The 21,986-nt window shown below is 36.0% G+C and overlaps 3 protein-coding genes across 6 annotated transcripts; 2 read left to right on the top strand and 1 right to left on the bottom strand.

Moving 5' to 3' along the window:
• The first annotated feature begins 447 nt into the window (after window positions 1-447).
• LOC140057434 (uncharacterized) lies at window positions 448-8,855 on the top strand. Of its 3 annotated transcripts, none has more exons than XM_072103090.1 (7): window positions 448-586; window positions 1,715-1,860; window positions 2,509-2,785; window positions 3,257-3,493; window positions 3,971-4,212; window positions 4,796-5,020; window positions 5,449-8,855. In XM_072103090.1, the coding sequence occupies exons 2-7, from the start codon at window positions 1,723-1,725 to the stop codon at window positions 7,264-7,266; spliced, it is 2,937 nt and encodes a 978-aa protein (XP_071959191.1). In that variant the 5' UTR covers window positions 448-586; window positions 1,715-1,722; the 3' UTR covers window positions 7,267-8,855. The 3 variants fall into 3 exon arrangements, with proteins under 3 accessions (XP_071959191.1, XP_071959194.1, XP_071959193.1); XM_072103093.1 differs by having other exon boundaries at window positions 1,715-1,848; XM_072103092.1 differs by lacking the exon at window positions 448-586 and adding an exon at window positions 681-800.
• On the top strand, window positions 8,412-17,768 carry LOC140057609 (mdm2-binding protein-like). Its single transcript, XM_072103326.1, has 16 exons — window positions 8,412-8,427; window positions 9,121-9,222; window positions 9,512-9,680; window positions 9,916-9,980; window positions 10,225-10,484; window positions 11,205-11,380; window positions 11,832-12,025; window positions 12,118-12,276; window positions 12,955-13,071; window positions 14,199-14,354; window positions 14,751-14,885; window positions 15,171-15,369; window positions 15,753-16,019; window positions 16,149-16,338; window positions 16,786-16,899; window positions 17,655-17,768. Exons 1-16 carry the CDS (start codon window positions 8,412-8,414, stop codon window positions 17,751-17,753), a joined length of 2,418 nt encoding a protein of 805 aa, XP_071959427.1. The 3' UTR covers window positions 17,754-17,768.
• Window positions 17,591-21,952, bottom strand: LOC140057447 (acyl-coenzyme A thioesterase 8-like). 2 transcript variants are annotated; one of them, XR_011846941.1, is made up of 7 exons: window positions 21,488-21,952; window positions 20,967-21,106; window positions 20,370-20,595; window positions 19,741-19,898; window positions 18,968-19,159; window positions 18,469-18,673; window positions 17,591-18,369 (listed from the first exon to the last, which is right to left on the bottom strand). XR_011846941.1 is itself a non-coding variant. In XM_072103111.1 (6 exons), exons 1-6 carry the CDS (start codon window positions 21,601-21,603, stop codon window positions 18,576-18,578), a joined length of 930 nt encoding a protein of 309 aa, XP_071959212.1. In that variant the 5' UTR covers window positions 21,604-21,952; the 3' UTR covers window positions 17,591-18,575. The 2 variants fall into 2 exon arrangements, 1 of the variants encoding a protein (XP_071959212.1); XM_072103111.1 differs by having other exon boundaries at window positions 17,591-18,673.
• Between the last annotated feature and the right edge of the window lie 34 nt (window positions 21,953-21,986).

Below are 21,986 nucleotides of genomic sequence, written 5' to 3' on the forward strand. Positions count from 1 at the left end.
AAAACAAAATTAACTGTAAGACTCAAAAGGATACTTGAATACTGTATTATTATTATTGGTAAAGTCGCTAATTTAGATTAGACTAAAAATGTACAATATAATGATTATCTTCTTTGAGTTTGATATTGCAGTATAATCACTTTTAAAAAGAAGGGTCGCATACTATGCAATAAAATACAATTAATACACATTCATTTTAGACTAAAAATTAAATTCTCAAGATGTGTTCTGTCAATTTGGAATTACAATTGTATTTTATTCATCTGAAATTATTCAGTCAGTGGATATTAATTTTTAAGAAGTACTTAGGAAAATTATCCAGACTTGGGCGTCATCCGATATATGCAGAACAATGTTAAATAAAGAAAAAATGCCTTTAACGCGACAGGACAAAAGACCACCTATTTAGCATAAGAATTGACGCATGCGTAATAGGGTACGCCATATTGTAGGCGCTAAAAAGCTATTTCCAGGGCGTGTAAACTATACATTTTACACCGGATTGTATCCATATATAGTCCAGATATTGATTCAATCCACCGTGTTTTAAAACAAATAGCTTCTATTCTCCATCATAGCTGAGCTAGTAAGTATTTTTTATTTGTTCTTTATAGAAAAACAAGGGAATTTTACATAGCCCGCCCCCTACATGGACGGGAAAATTGTTCGGAGGCATAATTAGATATACAGGTAAAAAGTAGAGTATGCTAAACGTTTTGGTAATTTTCTATTAATGTATGCATTAACTTGGCTCAAATAGTACCCATATTTGCTCACAAGACACCACTTAAAGGTTCTATGTAAGTTTTAAATGTGTATTTTTATAATTTAGGACTTGGTGGCGGTGTTTTATTTCGCGCCCCCAATAAAATTTTGGTGTGATGATAGCGTAGGGTAGGTAAATTGGAGGCGTGCTTCCCGCCTGTTCTTTGTTTGCCTCCCTCTCCTGGTTTACACTGGGCTTAGGTTTTGAAGCTCAAAATAATAAAAATGCACACTTCGAATTAACGAGGGAATCTCGCTATATTGTGTAGGAAACCTGTTGGATCTGCCAGTGATTATAACTTTTAAAAAGTACCATGAATTGAAATTATGTTAATGCATTCAATATCCCTCCCTTTTTTTATAATAATGCAGTCATTTTACATCATAAAAATAGACCCAAACAATTGTGATTAAAGAGGCTAGACTTTTTAAGAAATTGATCCTACTGTACTACTATTGTCATATTGGATATCCCTTACTACTACTAATACTATCCTAGGCTATCCTTCCACTTGTATTCGAATACCATGACCTATTTTAGTGATAATTAATGGGTCAACATTTTTTATAATTGTATTTTCAACAATAAAAAAAACCAAAATTTTAGTGCTATATAGACGTCAAAAACATTTAGTAATGTGAAATAAACAGCACAGAATGAAATATTAAATTGGCATTAAAAAAAAATTCCAATCTGTATTAATTTAAACAACGTGTACTTTTTTTTATACAGGGCCGATTTTACATGCAGGTGGTTGACAAAAACCATATATATTGGTCTCCGCCCTAAAATATATAGTATGATATCCAATCCAATGCCTAATTAAAAATGAGTGACTAAAATCTTTTGTACAGTAGTTTCAGTTTGACTCCACCCATACCAGTCTCTCTCTGAAATTCAGAAATTCTGATATGAAGTTTATATGTATATCTTTTGTATCCTCTGTAGCTTCTATCATGGAAGGCGGTGGAGACGCAACAGCTGTAACAGCCGAGAGTTCAACTACTGTTGACCCGGCTTCAATGAACGTCTTAGAGACATACTTGCAAAACTTCAATCAGGAGCTTTCATCAACAACACAGGTAGCAGAACAGGTAATCATTAGTTAAACCTACTGAAACTCCATGGTGCGAGAAAAAAAAATTTCTATTGATCATACATTCCAATAATTATCAATCTATAGTTTCCCCAATGTTTCATAATTTTTGGGATTTTATTTGTGTTGAACACAAGCTTGTTGAAAATAAGCACTTTCATATCAGTTCATTTGATAGTTCAAATTTCACAGTAAAATATCTATTCTTTTGTACACAAATTTTGTAAATAGAGAGGCATTTTAAAAAGCTATGAAAAATAAACAGTGTGGTAAAAAATGTTATCAGATGACTAAATATAGATAATATAAATTGAATTTTACATTTCTGGTATTTTTATTCAACTTCAGATAGCCCCTAAAATTTAACAACCATAAGAATATTTTTATGTTTCTGCAACCCAACAGATAGTTTTTATCATTTATGAAATAAATCTAATCTATAATGCTGGATCTGTATATGTTACATATTTCATTTATTTTTATTTATGCATTTACTGAGTTATTAATCTTAATTCTTTGTGTTTAACCGCTCGGCCACGCGCTCGTACTGTAGTATGTATCGCTTATTATAGAAAAAGTAATGACCAATAGTTTTAATAACGAAATGTGTAATTCTTCAAAACTTCAATTTGCTTCCATTTTTAAGGTAAAAAAACCTGTAGAAACCCAAGTAGCTGTTGCCAGTGATATTGTACCCTCTGTGCAACAGGAGGTTGACACAGCTGAAGAGGTAACCACAGAACAGGTGACTACAGAACAAATACAGAATCAAGAGATCACAGAGGTTGTTGAGCAGAGCGATGTGCAAGTTGCAGTACAGGTGGCAGAGCAGGTGACAGAAGCAGATGTACCTGAACAGATAGAAACTGTTGCTATACCTGTGCAAGAGATTGAGCCAGCACAAGCTATAGCATCTGTTAATGGTAAGATTTGGAAGTCTTATTTCTACTGCTAGAGTAATAGAAAGCTTACAATTTGCTCCCTATTCTACAATGACATACAGACCTTTGTACAATATTTATTATCGGTTGCGTTCTGGATTGGATACCGTCTGGGAACATTGCGTTGGATGCTGTATACAGTATACTGAAGAGTGATGGTGTAATGATAATATCGAACTCTAGCATGTCATACCTATCTGTATCATACTGATTGTATCCTTAGGCGAGATGCTTTACTTCATTGCCTCGTCCTTTGGAGGTGATGTAAAGCTGTTGGTCTTGTGTACATATAGTGCATGTTGAAATTGGTACACTATTTGAAAAGAATAGGGGATGCTGATTTTGTAGGCGCTGCAGTGCTGGCTGCTGTGGAGGGCTTAATCCGAATTTCCTCAGTTTCCAGTTAAGCTTGAGGAGCACAATAAATACACCTTTACTATCATTATGTTTCAGTTGTACAAGGTAACACCCATACAGTTACCCATGATCATGTTGATATGGACATAACTCAGACATTGCAGCTGCTAGCCAACGCATCAGCGAACCTCTCAGCTCCAATCACTACAACTATTGATGGTCACACCACCACTGAAACCGTTGCTAATGTACAGACTATGGCAGAGAGTATGGGTCAGGCATTTATACAAGGGATTGAGGAGGCTGGGCAGAGTGTGTCACTTAGTACTGCAGGTGAGTTTAACTAGATTAGTTTAGGTGGTAGGTGTCAGTTACAGCTGTGTGAGGGAAAATGAAACGGTACTGTTCATCTATCGAGAGGGGATTCTCTTTCGGGTTGAAATTAGGCTTAGTGGAAGGCTTTATAATGAGCTGCAGGCTGGTTATGGACTTTAAGGTGGGTGGCATAACAGGTTAGTTAAAACTTCAGAAATACAACTTGAATTTGCCTTCCTCCCTTTTTTAAATTAGGCCTACTGGACAAATAAATATGGTTTATACAAAAAGTAGAAGTTAATATTTGATTACCATATTTAATGTTATAATGATATAGTTGATGCAGTACATTACGTATGTAGTTCTGAAAATTAATGTATGCTTACTTGACGATTCAATCAATATGCTTCAATCGTCGTTAAGACTGACACTGCAGGTAGTCCAGAATAAATGCTATTTATTATTTTTAATGATATCAAACTTATATTGTTACAGAGGCCCTACAGAGCCTGCAGAGTGGGCAAGGACAACAGGTGGTTATGGTAACTCAAGAAGGTGACCAGGAGTCGACACAGCAACAGGTTTTAATGGTTGCCATGCAAAATGATGGTAATGTTAGTGGTGCTCAAGGAGTAGGCCCTCTAGCGTTCTCAGATCCAGTGAACGTGGTTGGGGGTAATGTTGTCTACCAAACAACCAACCTACCACACCTTGTACCCGTCTCCCAATCTACACAGGTATGTCGCCTTAATACAATATATGTCTGGTCCTACTGTGATTGGATATTGCCCAGCTACCAATAAAAATTCCCACCAACAATATGTTTAATACCGTATTATAAAACATACAATCCTTCTTGGTTACCTGATACCCTATTTCGTATTTAAAAAAATTGTACATACTATTTTCCTTGATTTATGATGAATGAATTTTGTCATATAAAAGCCAAAGAGATATCAGGATATGAAGAAATTAGCAAATGGCACCTCAAGGATAAGGCATGGAACCTATATACATTTAGATATGAATTTTCTCACTACCAGTCTGTTACTACTAGTTTGACAACAAAAGTGTGATGTAATCAAATATGGTAGTGATATGCTCAAATATGGTAGTGATATGCTCAAATATGGTAGTGATATGCTCAAATATGGTAGTGATATGCTCAAATATGGTAGTGATATGCTCAAATATGGTAGTGGTATGACATCATATATGGGCACATCACATTTGTCACATAAAGTTTGATAGTGTCTGTGGCATATGCCTTATTGTCAACTACACGTTATTTGAAACAAAATCTACTTTGCTTCAATCTAGGACCAAACGACCACCATCCAGGCTACCGACCAATCTGGCCAGGTTTATACCATCATTCAGACCCTAGACGGAGAAACACCAGTAGCAGTGACTGAAGGCCAAGCTCAGTCTACTTACACTGAGCTAGAAGTGTCACAGGCAACTGAAGTTGCCGGCAAGTCTGGAGAGGTTGTCCATGTGGTTGATGCTCCATCTGCTGATGGAACAGAGGAAGTGCAGACACAGGTAGGATATCGCACACTTAGTCTATTTCATTTGAATTGGCATATTTGATTGAGTAACCACTGTGCTCAACAGACATATCTGTTTAAGTAATTTTTTATTTAAATGGTTAACATAGATTAGCGCAAAACTTTTCCTTGATACAGGGTAGCATTTAGCTCTGTCTACACTACCAAACTAGTTTTACAAAAAAGGTGTGATATGCATAAATATGGTAGTGATATGACATGGGCACATCACATGTTTTTGTCACATAAGGTTTGATAGTGTAGACAGAGCTTTAGAGGCACCCCCTTTTGACAACTATTTTCGGCTATTTTATTATAGGTTAACACTCCCCCATTAAAAAATCCTTGATCTGTTTCTGCAAAACACCTACTAATAATTGATTGAAATTGGAAATGTAGTTGTGTCACGATTTTTTTAAGCAGATTGTTATTGTGCGTGAGGTAGACACCGAAGAGGGCAAAGGTCAAGATCACTCCGTTTATGACTTCTACGCTGGTGAAGATGATGACGCGCCGGTCACTACCGCAAGCAAGTCAGACAAGGGTGACACACCGAAGAAAGGCAAAAAGTTTGTTGTTCCGAAATTTGATGACGGCCGTCTTATTGATCAGGTTTTTAATCGTGTGAAGAAGTCGCCTACCAGCCCACGTCAACCAAAGGTTCACGAGTGCAACATGTGTGGCCGTATCTTCAGAACCTCAACACTTCTGAGAAACCACATCAACACTCACACCGGAACCAAGCCGTACAAATGTCAGATGTGTGATAAGGCTTTCGGAACATCTGGCGAATTAGGCCGCCATATGAAGTACATACACACTCACGAAAAACCCCACAAGTGTCCACTATGCGATTATATCAGCGTGGAAGCGAGTAAGATCAAGAGACACATGCGTTCCCATACCGGTGAGAAGCCGTACAAATGTACTTTGTGCGACTATGCAAGTACCGATAACTACAAGTTGAAACGTCACATGCGTATTCATACTGGAGAGAAGCCATTCCGATGTGGTGAGTGTGACCAGTCCTTTTCACAAAAGAGCAGCTTGAAAGAGCACATGTGGAAGCATACTGGAAACCGGCCGCAGCACAAGTGCGAATTCTGTGAAACCAGTTTTGGACGTGTTGCCGACATGAAGACCCACATCAAGAAGATGCACACCCAAGGAGAGGCATTGATTTGCAAATTCTGTGAGAATGGATTTACCGATAGATACAGCTATACTCAACACATTAAGATGCATCGTGGTGAGAAAATATTTAAGTGTGGCGAGTGCGGTTATATGGCTCCCCAGAAACGCCATCTGATGATACACATGAGGGTTCACACAGGAGAAAAGCCATACCAATGTACCGATTGCGACGAGACCTTCAAACACCGTCAGACCTGTATCAATCATGCTAGGATTAAGCATGGTCACATTTTGGAGTTCCCCGACTTGAAGCGTAAGAGATCCGAGTCGGAAGACGATTCTCCATCAAAGCGGGTCTCGCGAAGACAGAAGATGATAATAATGGGAGCTGTTGGCGCTGAAGAGGGAGGGGATGGACAGAGTATTCCTTCAGAAGTTGTCGAGAATGCTATTGGCAGAGTTCTTCAAGAGACTGAAGGAATGAACGTGGAAGGTGGTGTCCCAGTGACAATTCTGACTGTGACTCAAGGTCCTGATGGTTCAATGCAACAGGTTGAGCAGACGCTGCATGTAGTTGATGGGCAGTTGACATCGATCGAAGGCGAAACATCTACTGTTGTTGAAGGGGAAGCTGAAACTACACAAATTACGAACGAACAATTGCAACAGATCCAACAACAGATTCAACAGGGTGAAAGCAGTTCCATTGCTACACCAGAACAGTCTCAAGTAGCTGAACAAGCACAAGGCACTGAACAGGCTCAAAGCACTGACCAGGCTCAAGTAGACGCACAAGAACAAGGTGCTATGCAAATTGTGATGGAAATAGATGAAAGTGCTCAGAAACAAGAAGTCGAAGAAAACTTGCCACAGACGAGCTCTGAGCAGACAGTGGTACAAGAGGTAGAAGAAGTTGAAGCTGCTCCTCCTGCTGAGACAAGCACACTACAGGAACAGGAGCAACCACCACAACAACTCACAGACGAACAACAGGCAGCAGCTAATGTTGACATGCAAGAGGTCACTGAAGTTATTGAACAACCAATAGAAGAAGAGATTGAAGAAGATGGGGATAACACCATTTATCTTTTTGTTGAAGAGCAGTAAATGTATTTCTTCAGAAACACAATTGTATGTACAATACAAATTTTAACATAATGATTCGGTATTATAAATGATTATACAGTGTATTGCTCTAAATATGCAAATTCCATAACACCATTAAAGTTGATTTAATTGATTTTAGTTGATTTCTAGTGAGCTGGCTGTCCATTGTCCGCTGTCCACCTGTTAAGATATGCTAAAATCACTTTATCGGGTTCTTGTTTTTAATAGCCAATTGTATCTATAATTTTGCTAGTATCATAGGCAACTAACTAAATACAGACACCATATGTAACACTGTGTTACAGAGTTTGCCTATGGTACTGGGGTGTATTGTACCATATGTGGAGATACAGTACAGAATTGGGTGGAAACAAAATGTATTTGTAAATAGTCCTACACTTTCAGTTGATAACATTCACCATTTTGCTTGAGAGCTTCCATATATTGCTAAATTCGTTGTGTAGTGTTTATTTCTGTTCTACTTATGTATATAATTTCATTTCTTATGAGCTTCATACTTTTAATAATGTATTTATGTGACTTGATGTCATTTTGTGTGCATTGCTAACTTGTAACATATTTTGGGTTTTTCGCTTCAATGCTATGTGGAATTTTAAATTATTATTTGTCATGTTTAATAAGAAAATCATCATTGGTATTGTAATTCAGTCTTTTGTATTTTATGTATAGATATCAATTTTGTAGGTTTTTTTTTTATTAGTTGTTACTGCCACATTAAAAGGGTAGCATTTTCACTACAGTAGAACTCCTATTAAGGGGACACCTTCAGGTCCAAACAAACTGTCACCTAAATAGTTTATTGGCCATAGTGGTAAAACATATGTTACCTCATGTTTGATCCACGGGAAAGTGTCTCTTTAATAGAACTGTCTCCTGAATTGGGATGTGCCCTGAATTTGGATGTGCCCTGAATTGGGATGTCTCCTGAATTGGGATGTCCGATGTCCTCTGAATTGGGATGTCACAAAAAGCCCATCTACTGTATCTGATTAAAATTGTGAAATTGTAAAAGTTTTATTTATGATTTTAAAAATATACAAACTCGGTTATTAAGTGCATTCCAAATATAATTTACAAGTGATTTAATGTATTGATACTTTCATGTGTAGCAGTGGTGTTAGAAAATGATATGCACACTAGGTATGTAGTCAATAGTGTTTTTAACCTACCAAATATTTGTCATAAATAATGCAAAAATGTTAATATCATCAGTATAATGAAAAATGGGAACATAACAATTGACAAGTCAGCTCTCCAATAGATAAATCAGCTCTTCAATTGATTAATCAGCTCTTCAATTGATTGTTGAAAATGTAGCCTGGCGTTTCCTCTGGTCATCGGAGTGATGGTCAATGTGGATGTCCAGTATTTTGAATGCATTTTACGTATAGGCATGAATTTAGAATCTCGGAGAGTCTGGTTTGACTGAACACATTTTTGAAAGTTTTTAAAACTGTTAAGCTAGTGGGTTGTACGTCGTTGTACCTTCTGTTTACTGTAAAGTAAATGTTCATTGAAATTGAATGAAAATATTTGATCGTTTAGAATAAATTTATATACTAGTTGTACACATGTTATCGATTTTTTTAAACATTTATGATTTTTAAATGCATTATTATATAGAATAAAGTACAACTGGAGTGATTAGGTTTTGATACAGTTGGTTTTTTAATGTGTCTATAAAATGTATAATATACCGTAATGTCGATGGCTATCCACAAGCACCCCTCCCCCCCCCCGGCCCCATCTAAAAAAGTTCAGGAAATGTATTGCGCCCTCACATGTGGGAAACGAAGAGAGAAGCGGTAATTTTGTTTTGATTATTTTTTGAAGAGGAGAGGCCAACAAAAGAGACAGCAAAAGATGACCTTTTGAGACAAAATATGAACAAATTTAATAAATACATTTTGTTTGTAGATTTGCTACCAAACAATGGTATGTATAGATATTGCTAAATCTGTATAACATGTCAAATTTCTTCTTCGGTTCTAGCTAGGCCTAGGCCCTACCTACTTACCTACCTACTACCCTACTATTCTACTAGGCCTACCTAGTTACTAGTAGTAGTAGTTAGTGTAGTGCTCGTAGGCCTCACTAGATACTAGAGTAGGGCCGGCCGGCCTACTACTGTACTAGCATAGCATATATAGCTGGAGTAAAAGGCCTAGCCTGGATTGCATTAAACCTTGGATTTGATTTATTTCCAAATAATTATACAATACAGACATCGAAGTAAATTACGGCTACAATGGACAAGCTTGTTTCGTTGCCTGTGTTTGTACATGTGGTAGGACTATATCAGAGGCTGATAATATAAATGCCAGTTGGACATGGGTCAGCAACAATCACGAATGGAACAGTCTTTTAGCATGCAATCCGACAAGTTCTGAACGGTCAGTAAATTTAGCTGTGTGCGACATGAACATGTGAATAAGTATTATTAATAAGTATTTAACTCAAATTGCAATAATACTGGAATTTAGCAATGTCTTGTGTCTGAATTCAGCACAAGTTAGAGAGTATTAGTAGAGGGCCCCAATGAAAGCATTGCTGTCAGTGATCTGGGCTACTTTTGTAAAAGAAGATTAAATTTATATATACTATATTTTTTTTCCCTTTTTTGTACAGGTCATGTGATGATTCTCTTGTAGCTGACCATTTACACAACTTGGCAAATAAACTACCTCACGCTGGTAAATATTTGTCATCATTATCTGGTCCTAAAGCATTGCAGACTAAATGGTCAATAGTATTACATTATTAATACCACAAAACTATGCCCTTATAAAACCCAGTGACCTGAGTAAATAACTGAACAGAATACATACAATTTACAAGCCTGTAATAAAGAAAAGTAAGTGAAATAAATATTTAATTGTGGATTACATTACTGAGAATAAATAGTTTTCATATTATTTATTTACTATAATTATTAAGGTTATCAGGTTCAAGTTATCTGGAAATTGCATAAGGATCGTAAGTTAACACTTTGTTCAAACCTACTCATGTTCGGTGCTCTTAAACGGCTACAATGCTGGCATAATGCGCAGATTGTTTGCATTTTACCAAAGGATGACGATATGTCTTTAGTACAGTCTTGGATAGACTATCTAGACATTGAGGTATCTAACAATGTTGAGGACATCTTACAGAGAAGATCAGTATGGCATGGACAGATGTCTTTAACTGATAGAAAGGTATGCCTCACTGTTTTGTGTTAATCTCTTGGTGTCTACACTATCAAACTAGTTTGACAATGTGATGTGCCCAAATATGGTAGTAATATGACATCGTGTCCATATATGGGCACATCATATTTTGTTTGTCACAAAGTTATATAGTGTAGACAGCTTAACAATTGAATATCGATCATATTCAATAATTATTCAATTATCTGTTGTATAATGAAATTTTGATTATTATTATGGCCGACATCTGTCGCAAACGACAATGTGGTTGCCAATTAGTTTTACATTCATCTGAATGATGGATGAAACTAAGCCAGGACTGTTTAAAGCACATTTGGCTGGTCCTAACATTGACCAAGGGTTTCTCTTGCCCATTACCCACCTTAACCAGAGGAGAGGCCTAATACGTCTGAGGCAGATACCAGATGCAGGAGTTGCCATAAGAGTCAGCACTACTGATTTCAAATGCCTAATGGGACCCCAGCACCTGATATTCCCAGATGGTCTTCCATCCAGGATTTTACAGAGTAAAACATTGCTTAACTTCAGTGATCTGACGAGAACTGGTGTTTCAACGTGGTTAAAAGTATTTAGTACTATTATTAGTGTGAAAAGATCTGGAAGACCAACGCAGTACACCATGGTGTACCGCAAACCTTACTTAAATTGTTGTATCTTAACCACGAAGCCAAGACTTTGTTGTTGTCAGGTATATACATTTATTTTCAGAATCTAATCAACTGTGTACTACCTGGTTTCTCATTGGTTGATCTTGGAACGACAACTGAAGATTACGATAATGATGACAATTTGTTGATACATAAGCGTCAGTACATGTCAGTTGTACAAGTTATAAATAAGGATGATGTTCCTCTAGCTTATATCACACCTCAACATTACAAGCTGTATCCTTCTATGTGTTTAAAAATTATATTTGTATTACAGTAGAACCTCTATTAAGGGGACACTTTCAGGACCCAACAATGTGTCTCCCTAAAGCTCTGTCTACACTATCAAAAAAAGTACCTAAATTTGGTAGTGATATAACGTCATCATGTCCATGGGCACATCACATTTTTTTGTCACATAGTTTGATAGTGTAGACAGAGCTTTAGTAGGGTTGTCTCCGAATAGGCAGTAGGGTTGTCTCCGAATAGGCAGTTGGGGTAGTGTTAAAAACATATACAGTTTTTCCCCTCGTTGCTTTGCCCCTCCTTAATAGGGTTGTCCCAAAGTAGGAGTGCTATTGTATCATTGTATTGTCTTGGCCCTCGGTGGATTGACATAGCACCATTGATTATATAAAGTTAATCAAGAAATAAACTTAAAATTTGTTCTTAACTGACACACCTTCAGATCAGTTATGGCAAATAGCTGTTGGGTTGATGTGTCTCGCTGTTTCCTTGAGTCCATAACTGAGGATGAAAATATAGCAATGATAGTAACATTAGAATGCCAAAAATTATCAAAGGCAATGTTGTCGCCACCAGAATGTAGGTCTACCATCAAATGGAAACGTCAGATTTCAGCTAACCCTATGGATTTTAAAGGTAGATACACATTATTTCTAAAGGTTTTTTGTCAAACTAGTTTGATAGTGTAGACAGAGCTTAAAAGAATTTAATTTACTTTAAATTTTCAGTTCCCGAAGTTGACTTAAGAGGTTCATGGTTTAGTATCAATGTGTTACTGTGTAATGATGGCGACGATGGATGTAATGCGTTTGTGTTGTTATCTCCTTCTGACTTCAATGGACATGTTATGGTTGATCTAGCCAATTTGGCTAACAAATATCAATCAGGTATGTGTGAACAAGGTTTTAATTATGTACAGAATTATATTTATTCAAACTTTTTAACAATTTAAAAAAAAGAATATTTACATACAGATTTCTTATATTATTATTGGTATTGGAAAAAACAAAATTTATTCAGCACTAATAATAATAATGATAATATCCTGGATTTATAAAGTGCCTAATGTTGTGAAACCTCTAAGCGCTGTACATATTATTACCCTCGTTATTTTTTTATCTAACACTAATGGAAACATACTCCCATAATGCAGCTAGTAATCAGTGCATTTATGCACCTGGGTGGAAAGAGGCAAGCGTGAGTAAAGTGTCTTGGCTAAAGATACATGCATATTGAGCGTTAGATTCATACCTACGATCTCAAGATAATTAATCCAACACACTGCGTCACACACCCTTGCATACAATACTATATTGCCTCTATATTAACCATAAATCTATTAGGCACTATTTACACATCAAACTCATTTGACTCATGTGCCCAAATATGGTATTGATATTCCCAAATATGTTAGTGATATCATCATGTCCATATATGGAAACATCACATTTTCTTGTCGCATAAAGTTTGATAGCGTAGAGCTTTATACGAATATATAGACTTCTCTTCCCTGACCATCTTCCACATTTTGTTTTGAAAATGTGTACTTTTATGTTTAACTTTAGAAGTGAATGAAGATGAACAGGCAATAGAGAAAATTGCGGAGTTGGATGCTGAGAAAGTTGTCAACAGTCAGGATAACATTCCCAAAATACAGATAGACATTCTACAGAGATGGTCAGGTAATTTATTTATAGGATTACGATGCAAAAAAAAAAGCATGATTATAAAAACCAAATAAGATATCAACCTGACCCCTAGATATCAACCTGACCCCTAGATATCAATCTGACACCTAGATATCAACCTGATCCTTAGATATCAACCTGACACCTAGATATCAACCTGAACCCTAGATATCAACCTAATCCCTAGATATCAACCTGACACCTAGATGTCAACCTGAACCCTAGATATCAACCGGACACCTAGATATCAACCTGACACTTAAATATTAACCTGACCCCTAGATATCAATCAGGCCCCTAGATATCAACCTGACCCCTAGATATCAACCTGACCCCTAGATATCAACCTGACCCCTAGATATCAACCTAATCCCTAGATATCAACCTAATCCCTAGATATCAACCCTAACCCCTAGATATCAACCCTAACCCCTAGATATCAACCTAATTCCTAGATATCAACCCAACCCCTAGATATCAACCTAATTCCTAGATATCAACCCCAACCCCTAGATATCAACCTAATTCCTAGATATCGACCCCAACCCCTAGATATCAACCTAATTCCTAGATATCGACCCCAACCCCTAGATATCAACCTAATTCCTAGATATCGACCCCAACCCCTAGATATCAACCTAATTCCTAGATATCGACCCCAACCCCTAGATATCAACCTAATCCCTAGATATCGACCCCAACCCCTAGATATCAACCTAATCCCTAGATATCGACCCTAACCCCTAGATATCAACCTAATCCCTAGATATCGACCCCAACCCCTAGATATCAACCTAATCCCTAGATATCGACCCTAACCCCTAGATATCAACCTAATCCCTAGATATCGACCCCAACCCCTAGATATCAACCTAATCCCTAGATATCAACCCCAACCCCTAGATATCAACCTAATCCCTAGATATCGACCCCAACCCCTAGATATCAACCTAATCCCTAGATATCGACCCCAACCCCTAGATATCAACCTAATCCCTAGATATCGACCCCAACCCCTAGATATCAACCTAATCCCTAAATAAACTAAGCCTAAACGTAATGATGCTGTTATGAATACAGTTTTGAGTAAATTTCTGTCTTTGCACATGTTTATATTTCAGAAGACCAGAAGAATCAGAATCAACAACCTACAATTACGGATGAAGATATGAAATGGTTTTTGAATTCTGTGAGAACACAATATTTTAATCGTGCAATAGTTCAAGAGATTCAGTCAACAAGTAACACTGTAAACCAAGATGAAGAGGTTACTACAGGTCAGTTGGTTTTTAAATTGTAGTATTACTATATATACACTAAAGCACTGTACATAATGCAACTATGAACCCTCAAATCTTGTGTTTTTGCATAATGAGTAAACAAACTGTGTACATTTCATAGGAAATGCTGGAGCACAAGAAAGCTATTTATTACTATGATGTGGTTTAAGTATTACTGAATGTATTGAATCGGTGTCATACTGGCTTAATGAATATTATTGAGTACAGTATTGTCTATACTTGGAAATACAAACAATGAATTTATATTTTATTATATTGTCTGATTATTTTTTCATATTGACTCACTGTGTACCCTTTTGTTTGTTTTTCATTCTAAACCTTGAATAATTTGCCGTCATCATAATCACCACCTTTCCCACCATTTTGTTTCAGAATTAGATTTGAGTCCGTCATGCTGGGTGGAGCGACAAGCCCTGCAGAGCAAGGAATCTTACATTCGTAAAATGAAGCGGTTCAAATCCTCTGACAGGTCGCTGGCTGGTATTTCTGCACCACCAGTTGATAGCAGTAAGTACAGAATTTTCCAGCACGCTAACGGCGCACATTGTGGGGAGGTGGGTGAAGGACCTCAATACATTTTTAGCACCCGCTCCCCACCTCTCTTTCTAATAATTTATAAGCAGCAAATTTTGTAGGACTCCCGCCATACTGTCAAAAACCCTGTTTTACTTACTACAGAATTGTATGTCGTTTTGTCTTTACTGTATTATCCTTGTCTTATAGTCTTTATATATATTATTTTTCTTTCTCATTCTTTCATTCAAATTAAGGTCTTATCTTTTTGTTTTCTAGAAATCACACTAGATGCAAAAGAGTTTATAAAACATTTTGGTAGAGATGGTACGGCATTAGCAGAGGAGCTTTCCCCAATTGCAGTCGTTAACGGTTCTGGCAGATGCACGTCCATTTCTATGTCTGGAACACAGGGACTTGAAGATGTTAGCAATGCACCGTTTAATGAGGCTCTCAAGTACAACTACTATGGAATTAAGTACGAAATCTACGTTCCTCTAAATAATAATTTAGCCTTCATCTTTTTTAAACTGAAAAAACTACATTTACAAAATCAGTGTAGAACAAAAATATGCTTCACAGTCAACTTTCTTAGGAAATTCTCTCAAAAACAGAATTTGGTTCGTCCCTACTTCATTTTTAATTTTCAAAGTGCATTTTGAAAACCAATGACTATATTTGGCCAATCATATTTGAACTTAAATTTTAAAAATTCTCCTAAGTGTAAGTAATTTAAAGTGTCATTGATGAATATGGACATTCAGGTCCAGCCTATATAATAGGGTGTATGGTTTTGATACAGTTCAGTGAACAACACTGCAATGCAATTTTGAAACATTATTATTGTTATTAATGATTTAGCTACTGCTTGGATTCAAGAAATGCAGTATATTATGATGAAAAATATCAGAAACTTGAGTGTAGAATAATTTGCAACGAGACCGCATCAACTTGTACAATTGAGCAGGTAGATTCACCAGCCACAATGGCTATAAACCCTGTAAGACGGTCGCCTAGAAAACGCCTTGCAAGAACACCGGTGTCAAAAAGTAAAAGTCACAGAAAATACCAGTCGCCAAGGAGTGCAAAGAGAAGGGCAAACATGAAACTGGAGACAAGTTGCAAAAGGTGTGGTATTTTTATGAATTTACAATGAATATTAAATCATTTACACCCACCAAAATTACACGGATTTATCTATCTGTATCGTAACCCTAGATAATAGTCAAAGTAAACGAATACTTTACACATTTATAGGCCTTCAAGAAGTCCAAGAGTCTCCAAAGCATGCAAAGGGCCATCTTTAGCAGGGAACACAAGTGTTACGAAATCAGAGGAAGTGATTGCACCTTCACAAGCGGTGGCTACAGTACCAAAGAAAAGTCAACAATCTGAGAAGACTGCTCAAGTTAAAAAAGGCCAGTCACGATCAGAAAGACATAAAAGAGTAAATTGTTTTAATTTTCAAATATTTTGCTTGTTAATGCCAAGTATTATAGAAAGAAAAAAATTTTCATAAAATACCGTCACAGTTTGTATAACAGTTTCATCACATGACTGTGCAAACACAAGTTCATTTTCATATAGGTCCGGTTCCCAATGCCTACTTGTGGTTCCAAGGACATCTACCTACGGTCAGAGAGCCTTTGCAGTGGCAGCGCCAACTTTGTGGAACACCCTACCTATCACAATCAGACAGTGCACTTCCCTTAACTCATTTAAGACTCAACTCAAGACTTTCCTTTTCCAACAAGCTTTTCATTAATTTAACCTTTCCTGTTTTTATTTTTGATGTTCAGCGCATTGAGAGCCTGCTTATATGCGCTATATAAGAACTGACTATTATTATTATTATTATTATTTATACAGGGTCAATTTTTTATTCTGTTTATAGAAGCTGAAATATATTGTTGACAATACATTAAAGTCTAAAGGAATTGCAAAGAATGATGTGTGCTATCCAGGATGTGCACAACGGCTGTTTTCATTGACCAAAAGCTTTGTACAGGTAAATCTGTTTAGATCATAGAGATAATATTTACCTACTAGAGGGTTAACTAGGCTAGTGATGCCAACATTTTAAGCATGGATCGAAAATAATTTTCCCAAAGACTTTCTCTGAAAACCCGAAAGAGGGCGTCCCATTTTAGGGAGCATTATTATGAATATGCATTATGTTTTATCTGCTCTGCGCTTGCCCTCTGAATGAACTTTTTAATACGCTTTCTGTAAAGCCATCTGTGTAGTTGAATGTATTAGACTATGGGCTTTGCATGTCGAAGTATGGGGTTCAAATCACATGACCCAACTTCTTTTTACTTTATAGTGAGAGAGATTATTTAGAGGGTTAGGTTTAGTTATATTTAGGAAGTAGTTCAGCTATCTTTGACATACAGTATTTTTCAGAGAAAAGAAAAAATGTACGCATTCAGGGACTTCTTAAAATGGCGGCTGTGTGTCTGTTGAAATAAAGCACATATTTTTTAGAAATCAACTCATTGTTAATGGCAATGAAATTATTTAAGTATAAATATATGTTTTTGTGTTGATATGCTGAACACACAGTGTAGTGGTGTGTGACTGTGTACGTGACATGACCTTTAACTGGTGTATGTGATTGGCCCATTGCAGCAGCCATTTTGTTGAGTCCTTGCATCCACAGTGAATCACTTTTGAACTGTGATTTTATTTTGCCACACACACAAAGTACAGTACCAAAATGATTGCAATGGGTTGTTTAATTTAATATTAATATTTCTTTAGGATTTAAAGTCTTCAAAAGGACTAGACCAACAGATGCGAAACATAGCAGAAAGCAATGTTGACCAGGTTATCAGTTTTGAAAAAATGAAGAAAACATGACACTGTTACACAATGTTTAAAATCATGTGACAGTGTTTATTTAATGGGTGAGTGATGTACACTAGACCAACGTTAGTGAACATGCCTATTCATTCATGGGAAAAATTGCAAAAGGCTTCCTACTTTCTAGGAGTTTTATCAGATAATCTATATTGTTTTGACAACTCTTGTAACATCACCAGAGTGCTGATTTTGCCATTTCCCCTACCTGTATTGTTTGATCTACACATGTAGTACAGACTAATAATTTAATAATTTTTTTTTTAAGTACAAAATTTATATTTTGCCTGTTTAAAAAATTAAATATAAACTTGTAAGTGTGAGGTAGTAGATATTAGATAGAGATATTAAGCTCTGTCTACACTATCAAACTTTATTTAACAAAAAAATGATGTGATGTACCCATATATGGACATAATGACATCATATCACTACCATATTTGGGCACATTACAGTACTACCATATTTGGGCACATCACACTTTTTTTTGTCAAACTAGTTTGATAATCCAAGCAAAGTAATTGATAATAAACATTTCTATCAAGATGTATCGAATTAAATTAATCACATTATCAAAATATATATTTATCAAGAATCCCATTGCTTCTAATTATTAATTTAACTAATTATTCTTACTATTTTTTCCCTTTAAATGATAATTAATTGGTTAAATAATTTTATTTTCGATTACATTTGTTTGGTCAAAGACATTATTATTTAACATTAAAATGGCCTATTCAACAAATTCTTTTTATATATATATATTTTTCAGGTGGACAATACATCTTAAAAATAACAATCACTGTTTTTTTCACCATTCTTTCATAGTTTATGACGTAGCACTACTTCTTGTGACACTGTCATCACCAGCCTGCCATCCTCTGTCCATATTTTTCCAGTTGCCATTCCTCTGCCATTACCTTCATTTGTAAAATAGAACATATTACTATGTATAAAAGTCATTTATTTTTTAATAGGTTATATTGCATGATAGATATGCACTATCATGCAATAGAACATTATTATTATACAGATATATACATATATACTAATTAAATTAAATAGGACCAAAAGTGTCCAAAAGCAGGGGTTCTATGGTATATCCAATTTTTAGTAAATATTTCTTCACCTCATGAAAATATAACCTTTCATAATTTACCTCATGCCATTATTTGTACCATTACACTCATAAACATTCATTATTTGTATATTACCTGACCAGTGACTATCAAAGTCAAATAATAACCAGTCGTCCGCACGGAATGGAGCATGGAACCAAATGGTGTGATCCAAGGAGGTTAACATTCCCACTTTAATCTTGATATTGCTAGCATATACGCATGTCGTTGCTAGGTAGTTGTCGGACATGTAGGCCGCTACACATCTGTGCATATTCATATCATCACCTACAAAGAAAAGGATATTATGATAAAGTCATAATACAAAACTTCCTAATTTCTCCAAAAGCGCACCTTTGGCATGAATTAGAATATAGTGTATTCGATGAACTTCAATTTCAACATGGACTTTCTATCAACAAGGCCATATACATGGCTGCAGTCGCGTGCTCAAGTTAGTGTTTACCAACCAACTGACCGACCAACCAACAAAATGCGCTGTAGAGAGGCGTTGCACGCGACTAAAAACACATTCATCATAGAGAATTGCACAACCATCATGTATTTTACTTTGAGAGAACTCGCCAAGTTTTTTTAGCACTCTTTGTAAAAATAGTGCTTAGTTTAATGGTTGCATTGTACTAAATAGTGTTATATAATTTGTCCTATATTATTTTGTGATGTATGTGCATGTATCATAAGTCATAAGCCTAATTTTAACAACATACAGATGCCACATGTGATGCATACGTGACACTGTATTACAGAATTTGTCCATGATACTGGACAGATAATGCCATATATGCAGAGCTACAGTACAGAGGATGAGGATCTTTTATATCCTTAGTACTTAAAATTGTTATTATTACCAATGTCGCCTATAGCTCGTACCCATAACACGATTTTTGATGTTTTATCTGTTGGTTTAACGAGTGAGACCGGATCAACACGTCGATATTCCATAGTTATTGCATTTTCAAAATGAGACCGCACTCTATCCTTGACTGCCTGCGGTACACCCGGAGTACTAGATTATAAAAAAATACAGACAAATTTATTTAATAAATAATAGTAAATATATTCAATTGTAGTCAAACATTATTTGTTAATTCATGCTCAAAATTGCACTTTTACAATAACCAAATATTGCTATTTAGCATAATTCAATTTGCTGTGCACATATATATATATACATATATATATACATATTCAATTTTCAGACAGTACTCTTTCGATCTTATTTGAAATGATATGTACCGCAGAACTGGCACTGACAAAAAATGCATAAATTCAACGAACATGCTATGCAAAATGATAATACTGTAGTATTCACAACAAAAATGCACAGATTCGAAATAAAGATTACTCCACAAAACAACATACTATGTATATAGCAGTAGGCCTATATATAGTAGCCTAAGTATGCAATTTGTTGATAGTACTAACTGTATATATAATTAATATGTATGTTAGTGTATTCAAGTAATAGCAAACCTACGCCTCTAGTTTGTGCAGAAGTTGCTCATCTGAGAGCAGATTTGAAGGTAGCGGAACATCTGGCATCTGGCATTGGTGTTGAAAATGAGATACCTCTTGACGATGGAATGATATAATCATGGTAAAGATAGACTTGCCATTCTGCACAGCTTGAACAAGTCTAGTTGCATAGCTCTGTCCATCTCGTAGATTCTCTACTTTGTAAACAATTGGTTTATTACGATCACCTGCAAAAATAATTTTTAAAAATTGTAAAAATGACAGCTGAGATGAAATTAAATAGAATATGATTATTATTATGATTCAAGTAAAATACTGTATATAACGAGTTAAGAATGATAAAAATTATGATTAAAAAGTATAAAGTTATCAAATATCTTTGTAGTAGGCACACAAAGTGCCAAAATATCTAGGCACCCTACATAAGAATCGTAGACAAATGGAATGCACTACATTAGACAGTTCTACTACTGTATAAACAATTTAAATCATATGACAAACACATTCACACATCCAAGAGAGGAGGCAGTTAACATGAGTATTAACTCACTTGCGTCCTAATTCACTTAAAAGGTAGAGTATTAACAATTTGCATTACCTGCTCGCAAAAAGTAACAGTGTAAGGAATGAACAGATAGATTACTGTCAACTGTATTACCAGCGGCAACCTGTGCTTGCCCCACCACTTGCCCTCCATAAACACGTTGAAGATTACTTGATTTCCAACTATGATGTGCTCTGTTTAACACATTTTTGAAAAGAAAAAAGGTGTCAAAATACAGTATCAGTACTACACTATACACAGTCTCGTACTCGTGAGTCGTAGTAATAACATAATAATACTAATAGTATTATAATTATAATTAATAATAATGTGTGGCTTAATATTAATAGTTTTTGCCCAGTAACTGTCCTGAATCCAGGCTGCCAATGGACGGCCGGAGGTGTCCAAATTTCTAGGCACAACTCCTGGTAGTTTGAGATAGTGCGATCGGTCTACAGTACAGGCGTTGCCTAACGGCCTGGAGTGAGTTGGCCTAGCCTAGGCTAGGCTACGCATACACTTTTGTAGGCATTATTTAACTAATACTATTATGCTCATAGGAGGCCTATTCTAACCTGTAAATATTCTCTTCTATTTTCTCCAGGTTTAAAATACAATTTACTAAATAAGACCCTCCTTGAGACTCTTCATTTACATAAGATCTAGGCCTAGCTGATACGGGTACGTCCATTTTTCTAAAATACACAAACCACTCACCACCACTGTCCACCGTCGGATCGGATCGTACGATCTCTGTTTGAATAAAGAAGGCGGCCTAGCTATGTGTTGGCCAATGTGTGGTCACGTGCACTTGTGCACGGGTATTTCCCACAAGTCGATCTCTGCACACTGAAGGGAAATACCCAAATCTGCTAGGGAGTAGAGTCCAGTAGTTCGTCGGGTACATTTATTAAAAGGATTGTAATGTAAATAACTAAAGCCATGAATGGCATTTATTTTAAATAAATACTAACTACTGTATATTGAATGTTGAATATTAATATTTATTATGTTTGGTCCACTAATATAATATTAGTTTGATAATATTAAAACCCCGACGTATTTGATCATCTT

Source organism: Antedon mediterranea, chromosome 8 (assembly GCF_964355755.1).
Source record: "Antedon mediterranea chromosome 8, ecAntMedi1.1, whole genome shotgun sequence".
Lineage (NCBI taxonomy): Eukaryota > Metazoa > Echinodermata > Crinoidea > Comatulida > Antedonidae > Antedon > Antedon mediterranea.

Bases quoted from the DNA above. Each gene is read 5' to 3' on its own strand.
- LOC140057609 (XM_072103326.1), top strand. The intron at 11,381-11,831 runs GTATCCTTCTAT...ACACACCTTCAG, and splicing joins ACACCTCAACATTACAAGCT to ATCAGTTATGGCAAATAGCT. The intron at 13,072-14,198 runs GTAATTTATTTA...TTTATATTTCAG, and splicing joins CATTCTACAGAGATGGTCAG to AAGACCAGAAGAATCAGAAT.
- LOC140057434 (XM_072103090.1), top strand. From the start codon at position 1,723: ATGGAAGGCGGTGGAGACGCAACAGCTGTAACAGCCGAGAGTTCAACT. The intron at 1,861-2,508 runs GTAATCATTAGT...TCCATTTTTAAG, and splicing joins CAACACAGGTAGCAGAACAG to GTAAAAAAACCTGTAGAAAC. The intron at 3,494-3,970 runs GTGAGTTTAACT...ATATTGTTACAG, and splicing joins TGTGTCACTTAGTACTGCAG to AGGCCCTACAGAGCCTGCAG.
- LOC140057447 (XM_072103111.1), bottom strand. From the start codon at position 21,603: ATGGACGTACCCGTATCAGCTAGGCCTAGATCTTATGTAAATGAAGAG. The intron at 19,160-19,740 runs GTAATAATAACA...TTTTCTTTGTAG, and splicing joins ACGAGCTATAGGCGACATTG to GTGATGATATGAATATGCAC. The intron at 18,674-18,967 runs GTAATATACAAA...TTACAAATGAAG, and splicing joins CTTTGATAGTCACTGGTCAG to GTAATGGCAGAGGAATGGCA.